Source organism: Trachymyrmex septentrionalis, unplaced genomic scaffold (assembly GCF_001594115.1).
Source record: "Trachymyrmex septentrionalis isolate Tsep2-gDNA-1 unplaced genomic scaffold, Tsep1.0 scaffold137, whole genome shotgun sequence".
Lineage (NCBI taxonomy): Eukaryota > Metazoa > Arthropoda > Insecta > Hymenoptera > Formicidae > Trachymyrmex > Trachymyrmex septentrionalis.
This window is the reverse complement of record NW_017304512.1, coordinates 132,314-140,461: the sequence shown is the minus strand read 5'-3', so window position 1 is coordinate 140,461 and position 8,148 is coordinate 132,314. Positions and strand designations below refer to the sequence as shown.

The 8,148-nt window shown below is 32.8% G+C and overlaps 2 protein-coding genes across 5 annotated transcripts in view; both read right to left on the bottom strand.

Moving 5' to 3' along the window:
• The window catches only part of LOC108757310, a 5,156-nt gene extending 3,693 nt beyond the window's left edge, over positions 1-1,463 (bottom strand). For 3 of the 4 annotated variants that reach the window (XM_018501789.1, XM_018501792.1, XM_018501790.1), the window contains exons 1-4: positions 1,214-1,461; positions 1,088-1,142; positions 349-492; positions 131-220 (exon numbers count right to left, since the gene is read on the bottom strand). In XM_018501789.1, coding sequence (XP_018357291.1) covers positions 131-220; positions 349-492; positions 1,088-1,142; positions 1,214-1,259 — 335 coding nt within the window. In that variant the 5' untranslated portion in view covers positions 1,260-1,461. Of the gene's footprint in view, positions 1-130; positions 221-348; positions 493-1,087; positions 1,143-1,213 lie in introns of all 4 variants that reach the window. The other variant, XM_018501791.1, reaches the window with a different exon arrangement.
• Positions 1,464-1,998: 535 nt separating this feature from the next.
• On the bottom strand, positions 1,999-7,221 carry LOC108757313 (solute carrier family 35 member F5). The gene is made up of 9 exons (XM_018501795.1): positions 6,516-7,221; positions 6,165-6,378; positions 5,851-5,988; positions 5,706-5,762; positions 4,913-5,176; positions 4,659-4,841; positions 4,165-4,481; positions 3,816-4,064; positions 1,999-3,677 (listed from the first exon to the last, which is right to left on the bottom strand). The coding sequence occupies exons 2-9, from the start codon at positions 6,324-6,326 to the stop codon at positions 3,608-3,610; spliced, it is 1,440 nt and encodes a 479-aa protein (XP_018357297.1). The 5' UTR covers positions 6,327-6,378; positions 6,516-7,221; the 3' UTR covers positions 1,999-3,607.
• Positions 7,222-8,148: the final 927 nt, after the last annotated feature.

Below are 8,148 nucleotides of genomic sequence, written 5' to 3'. Positions count from 1 at the left end.
TTTTTTTTTGTGGAGCTACTGTGTGCCACTTATTATATTTCCCGTAAAGAACTGACTTGCCATAAAGTCACGAGAGTTATTACAAAGCGTAAATTTAATATGAAATATAATATCTTGGAGAAATTAATGCCTTCTAAAACGTGGATCAAAACAGCCAGGTATTCTTTTCGGTATTTGTGTGATTGCTTCGCATCCTTGGTTTAATCTTGATTTGAGATGTCTAAAATAAAACAAGAAAAGAGAGAGAAAAAATAGGAAATGCAGCAATACTCTTATCTCATCGCGACACAAAGTTATGTAGTTTACATACATTTATAACAAGCAGTATCTGAAATGCTTGAAACTTACCGGCTTGCAACAGTTTGCACTACACTACGACCTTTTCTAGGAGTTCCTGTCAAAGTGATCACACATGGAGGTTCAATAATGTCATCGATGATGGTGCTTGAATAACGTGGAGGTATTTTAGGCCAAGATGGATCGGAAGGAATTCTAATATCAAGGATATGATGGTAAACAAAAAGTGAACAAGATCTTATTTACTCTTACCACCGACGAGATACTATTAAAAACAATCAACCCTGGCCAAATTTTCGGCGGTATAAAAAGAGTCCCAAGGGCACGGAGGTAATTGAAAAACGCTGACATTATCGACAATTGATATAAATTTGCTATTATTAATATAAATATTTGACTAATACATTATTAAATTCATGATTTTTTATTACATAAATGCTCCATAAATAAATATGCATATTTGTAAAGCTGTATCCTATATATTGCCAAAAAATTACAATTTTTTCTTTACAGCTATCATTTCTGTTAACAGTCAAACTTTGACGATAACACTAAAATCACAATTTTAAAGAAAAATCGAGTATTATTGATTCTAAATGCATAAATACGCCTACTAAACTAATAAAAGCCTAATAAATCATAAAATTAGTACAATATTAGTACATTATCAGTTTTTAACTTTTAATTACTTCTATATTTACAAGGACGCAAACTCCTATAAGGATGTCGATGTTTAATGGGTATCTCGTCGGTGCTCTTACTCAATGTAATAGTATGCATAATTATATACCGTAACGTGCCGATATTATACTTTTCTGAAATTGCTGATAAATTTTGTCCATTTACTAAAAACGTAACAGATATTAAAATCATATGTACTATTGTTTCTGTACGATTTTCTATAATATTTTCTTACCTTTTATGTGCAATTCAAGTGTATTTGTTTGATTATCGCGTGCCATGTCGCGAATGTTAGTATAATTGTGAATATTTCAAGTCCTATATTGCGCTATTTCAGAAAATCAGAACTTGATACATTAGCCTAAAAGGTTGTATGAGGCACGATTGTGTCAATTACATGTTTCTTCTCATCATTCGAATGCCGTTTTTTATACAACTGAATTATAAATTTTGTTTGTCGAGATTCACTTGTCTTGGAATTATTTTTTCTTATTACCGCGTAAACGTAGATATATAAATGAAATTGTTAAGGATTATACTTTATTATCACATAATTTTTATATAATATGTATACAACTTTAAATTTAACTTTAGAACATAATATTTACACTGAATATACAATAGACATAGTTATAGCCAGTCTTGGATTTCGATAAAGAGAGAAAATGTTGAAACATTTTTTTCTTAATTTTGAATACAAGAACAATTTCGAACATCATCCGAACATTAGCAATGTTTCTTATGATGGAATCAGATTCCACCTCTCTATAATGGACATAAAAGCGAAAAATACCTTTCGCTTTCGATTGATGTGCGACCTCAACGCACACATTTCAAGTCTGGTTATAACATTACAGGAACGATCAATTACTATTTACTCGAAATTCTCTTAATAGATCGCATTATACTATAGTCTAAGATATATTTACGCAACATTATTATTTATTGTTATATCACATCACATCATTAATTTAACATTGCAACTGCCCTTCCCTTTGATCTTTTTATTTACTTTTTTCGTCAAAGATGTTGCTTTCTTACAAATATGTTTTCTCTTTGAAATATGTGTGTATTCTTTGTCTTTTTACACAAATTACCCCGCTGCTCAAATTGTCCCAATGCTGTACTCTAGCGTAGATATATATGCATACAATTTTTAAAGACATTTTACACAAAGTCAGAAATTGTAACATTTTTAATAAAAATACGACGTAGCGTAATGCGCCGCTTAATTGAATGAGATCAGTCGAGATGTATATCAATTCTTCAAAAGGATATGAACGTTTCGATTTCCAATCGTGTACCGTGAATAAGAGATGTGAAGTTTAAGTTTTATGACTACGGTGGGACAGCACATAAGTGTACCATATTCCATCTCACAAATTTTACGCGTCCATTTTTTCGAATAATTAACAAATCTGTTACATAATTTTAAAATCAGTAAACATTTTACATCGCAGTTTACGATACTCATTTTATTTGTGTATTTTATCTACAGCTTGTTAATATTTGAACACATAGTGATAAAACTTGTGCGTATCGAAGCGGAAGAAAAATTAAACATAAATCATTTCAGTTGTAACAACCGAATTAAATCCCGAAATTAAATCATGTTTAGTAGCGGAATGTGAGCCGAATGGAGATGTGTCATGACTAGACTAGACATTTGAAATGTAAATGAATCATTGTTCTCGCCGAATATATAAAACTTTGATCTCATGTTATTGAGTTTCTACTCTCTATGAATGAGTACTTACTCTTCATTTTACTATCATCAAATTTTTATTGGTCCAAAGCTTTATAGCACTCTCTTTCCTCACTATGTAATCCTTAGTAAAACTATCTCATTTATAATACTTCGTCTAAAATCAGCCAAATACTAAAAATAATAAGTACAGAACGCACTGGTGCTCCGTTATGAAAACGTTACTTTTAGTACGTAGCAGAGTGCCATTTGCCTTTGTTAATAAGTTATTCATTCATTAATCATCGTGTTATAAAGCTTTAATAGCATAAAAAATATTACGTTTAGTGAAAAGTAGTCTTATGAAGGAATATTTCTTTGATTTTCATTAACTCTCTATTATATATAGTATATACAGATTTTGGTAAAGACACTGAATTTCTGGTTCTTTGCGAATCCAGTTATAGGATAAGATATAACGCAAGATCCAAAAGACGCATAGTCTCGAAATAACAATTATTATGTTATTACCAGATCTTGGTGGCACAGTTTATGAAAGCCACATTCATTTGCAGAATAAATTGGTAAGAAATGTAAAAAGAGGTAGCTTCAGAAATGCATAATGAGCTCGAACAAATAAAGCATGTTAATTGCGTTCGTCGTAAATTGACTCGCAATCGTTATTGTCCGGCAGTAATATCATTTTGTGATGTTAGTATGAAATAAAGCGATACATTCGCGTAGAAAAAGTAAGAGACTCTGTGATAATCATTATTGCACACAATAAGATATAAAACTTAAGACGATTTAAATGAAAGTGGGTATTTACGGCCGATAGAGGCACGTACTTACTGAGAAATGTGTGCTTGTTAATTAAGATGTCATTACAATGATGTATGTAACCCACACGAATGTTTTATTTTCAATTCTCTCATTATTGTCTTGTTAAGCTTCATGATCACCACTGTCTATTCCTATTAAAGATTCCGTTTGCTCTGCTTCAAGATCTGGGATCCTGAAAATATTGATTTCTCATTTTATGGTGTGTATGTATGTGTAATACGTATATGTTACGATATTATAACTCTAGTCACTTTATATTGTTATTCTGATTTATATAATATTTATATCATACATGTAATGCATACTTTACCTTGTAGATCTGTTGTTTTTTCTGCATATCCAGATGAAAAATCTTTTAATTAAATCCATAACAGGATCCCAATTGTCGTAATAAGATAAAAGAGATACTGTCAGGAATGCTAAAAGCATTGGAATACTTCCTAAATAGAAAATACAAGGGTATTCAACTTTTTTCAAGAGGACATCGGCTACCATTGACATGGGCATTGTTAAGCTTACAGCCATTGTTGCTACGAGAGATGATGTCAAAAAACAACCCCTGTAGATACAATAGAATGCAATCACGTTACATAAAAGTGCAAAAGTTGTTATTATTATTACCGTATGTATGACAACACGTTGAATTGTATTGAAATTACCATAGCCAAAGAACTTGGCTCAGAACAGTACCAATTAGACCGTTTATAATTAGAAATGTCCACTGGTGGCTATTGGGCCATTCAAACTCTTCCCAATGACCATAATGAAGAATGAAGAATAAAGGCCACAGAAGTGTTAAATTGAATATTCCCACAAAGCCAAAAAACATTGGTATATCCATCTTGTCTTCGTGATCTACTTTTCTTTTTAAAAATACAATGTATGCAGCATAGAAAAAAGCACTGACTAGAGCTAATATTATGCCCGTTGACATATTATTACTTTCTATAGTTAAATCCGAAATACCGACCAGTACCTACAAGTAAAGAAAATGTTTTTTAACATATATCGCATGATGTCTAAACGCGTGCATATTTTCTATTCTTTGTATTCAAAAGGAAATGTGAACGTTTACGTTATATGTTCTGCTTAAGAATTATTTTGTTTAACTGTATTTGCGAATTTAATTTGCGTGAGTAAACTTGCAACTTACCAGTCCGAAAATACTAACTATCACAGCAGCTAATTTGGACAGCGTAAATTTGTCTCCTCCATTACTGGGAAAAGAAGCAGCAAGAAATAAAGTGAATAAACTGGACGTTGAAGACAATACAGTAACAATTCTAGCTGGGGTTTGCTCCAATGACATCTGGTATGTATAATTTGCCATGAACCACTGGAAGACAGTACCGATAACACGTAATGTCGAGAGAATAACGCGTGATTGAATTTCACATTGTTACTTACAAATAAGCAAAACATAAGAGCTATCTTAGCCACTTTTTGTACAGAGAATTTGTTAGCTTGTCGTCTCGCTTGTTCTCCAGCTCTGACACTGGCTTGATAACTAAGTCGTGCCAATAAAGCCTCGGTGGCATCACTTTCGGACATATGGCGCACTTCCGCCAGTTTGCTGAATCGTACAGAGCGAATAGACGAATCGTCACTTTCTGTTCCTGATGAACGATCACAATGATCCGGTGTTTTTATTGGAACAAACGTTGGATCACTCTATGATAAAATGAGTAATTATTATTAGATTAATAATGAAACGGGAAAATCTTCTATTTCACACGTATGACGTGCATACACAAAAAAAAGGTCTAGTAATAATTACCAAATCTTAAGTGAAATCATTTACAATCAAGTCTTTGATCAATATAACTAAAAATAATTTTACTTTTCTACATATTTAGTAAGTATTAACAAATGATTAATTATATTACTATATTTGCGGTAATACTAAATATTTAGAAAAGTAAAATTATTTTTAATTGATTAAATATTTAATTGGAATTATATTACTCGATATTTGATAGCTATCAATTTTTTTTTCAATGTATAGAATAGATCAGTGTTCGTTACATCAATAGAATATTTTTTAACATTTTTCCAAAGCAATTTACTTAAAAAGCATCTAGATTAGATCCAATGCATATGATATTTTGCATTATCATTAACATATAATAAACATATTACGACGCACAGATCTCTCAATTCTAATAATTTCTTTCACACATACACACGCACACATACTTACGAGACTTGTATTAGCCTCCGAATAAAAGTTATCATCTTCAACATTAGGATCTATAAACTAAAAGAAAGTAAAATATATCAGAATCTGTGAGATGTACAAATGGAGAGAAAAAAAAGAATGTGTTTTGTGCAATTTCAATAAATACCATATATGTTGCAGGCTTATTACATTGTTCCCGCCAGGGTGGCCAAAAGCACAGGCCAAGCAAATAAAATGTAAACATAGATGTTCTTACATATGTACTAAAAAATGGCCTTTCAAACGTTTCATCCCTGTAGATGTACTGAAATAATATATATTATACCACTATGATTTCTATTATAATTGTATATATAAGAAAAATTTTCAATGTATCTAATTATCGATTACACCGATAATTGCAAGTGACAAATATTGGTAAATAAGCTAATTGTAATATATTTGTGGAGAAGACAAAAGATACGGAAAGTTTGATCTTACTTTGGTAAGCTCAGAACTGGAAACCCAAATTATATCGACCAGCAATAGAACTAAAAGTCCTAGTACAAGTCTTTGAGATTTATTCATCATCGCCGCGAGTTTATGAGGATCCTCCGCCATCCCCTGTTGCCTACGCTGGCGTAATTCTACAGAACAGCTCATCTTGGCTTCTTTTCTTTACCTTTACTTTCACATTGCATTTATACGTTTATCCCTGTAAAACAATGCAAAATTATCACAAGACGAATAAAACTGGTATCAATAGAAACCTTAATTTAGAGGAAGATAATAACAATTAGTGATACATTTATCTCTCTTTTTCTCCTGACAGTTGGAAAGCCTTGTAATTACCAGGTGGAAAAAGAAAACTTTCATGCGTCCACAAGCTTGTTTTATAAGAGTTGTATAAGAAGGCAGCAAAGAATGCACGAGCGCGAGGCCAAACTCACGTAAGCAGGTGTCAAATCAGCGATAAGCGAGGCTTGTAATTTTTTTCTCAACGTCACACTGACAAGACACCTAACCTAACCGGCTGGTTGCGGCCTCGGCCACAGCCGACGTTGATTCCGCATCACATCGCTCTCTTGCTAATAACTGAGCTTCGATTGTATCAGTCCTCACGATTTCCGTGCACCTTCCAGCAACAAAGAAATATCACTTGCTTGTTAACCGTGAAACGAAGCAAATCCGCGCTCCACCGCACGTCGTAACAATGCGTCTGGCCGCGTCCACCAGCCGCCTACATCTTCCTTGAGCCCGTTGTGGTACTTGGGGCGCTAGTGATAATGGCAAAATGGACAATAACAACATTAATAATACAGGTGCGTCAGTGTTATCATGTCTGATAACATTCACATATATCGGCACAATATACCTCTCTATCTCTCCTAGCTCTTTCTCCCTCGCCGTTTTATTTTCCATTATTTCGAATTATCAACGTATTTGGCGCGCACTACGTTGCACTTGCACTGCGTAAGTGCGTACGACTAATCGCAGTGCAACCGATCTCTTCTGATTCCGCGCAATCTCACGGATCGGTCGCGTTCAGCAGACTCAGTAGGTGCGTTCGGCAATGTAAAATTGAAATGCGAGCTTAGCAGATGGAGAGCGCTTGATCACGTGATCTTTGAGCAATCCGAGTGCCAAGAGTTAATTCCGAACGTTACAGAGTTGTAAACTGTCTTTTAAGGTTAGATTATAAAATGGAAATTGTTCATTTTTATGAATAAATAAAAAATTTCTCTTTCGCTTTACAAGAAACTGATAATAGTCTTATATACTAAAAATAGATCGTTACATATAAATGTAGAAGACTCATATGCAAGGTGTGTTTTCTTAAAAGAAAATACTACATTGCAAAATAAATTTCAGCAATTTATAAGTTATATCGTTTTGATTTATATTCGTTAGAGTCTAATGTATTAATGCAGTTTGATTTTATTTCATTCTATATGTGCAATATATATACATAAGCTTTGATCTAAAAAATAAACTAGCAAATTCTTTGTTTTCAAATACGTAACTTCAAATTCGTAAAGAGGAAAAGAATTCAAAACTTATTTTCCTCGTTAAATATATTGTACATAATGTACTCCATCATTCTATTTGATAGCATTTGTTTGAGCGTTTATAGACTCAGGCATTATAACAGTTCAAATACACTATTTGTAAAATAAAAGTATTAAAAGAGATGAATGTATGTACGTTATGTGTTAACGAATCAGTTGGATATATTATCATAAATATACAGGTTATGAATTTAATTTAGGCGCGAAAATCTGCATTAGCTTTGCGAGCTCGACCTTTGAATCCGGATCTTTGGATCGAGCAGCTCGATTGGCTCTAGAAATGTTAATACCAAACGCAAGTGAGATCCCAGCAAACGAGAATGGATAAAAACGGATCGACATTTTTTTTCTATCCGAACGCGTATTTTAAATAGCGAATACTCTTTTTTTTGGATTTAATTGGATTCAATTAGATT

Bases quoted from the DNA above. Each gene is read 5' to 3' on its own strand.
- LOC108757313 (XM_018501795.1), bottom strand. From the start codon at position 6,326: ATGAGCTGTTCTGTAGAATTACGCCAGCGTAGGCAACAGGGGATGGCG. The intron at 5,763-5,850 runs GTATTTATTGAA...ACTTTCTTTTAG, and splicing joins ATAAGCCTGCAACATATATG to TTTATAGATCCTAATGTTGA. The intron at 4,842-4,912 runs GTAAGTAACAAT...ACTGTCTTCCAG, and splicing joins CTCTTATGTTTTGCTTATTT to TGGTTCATGGCAAATTATAC.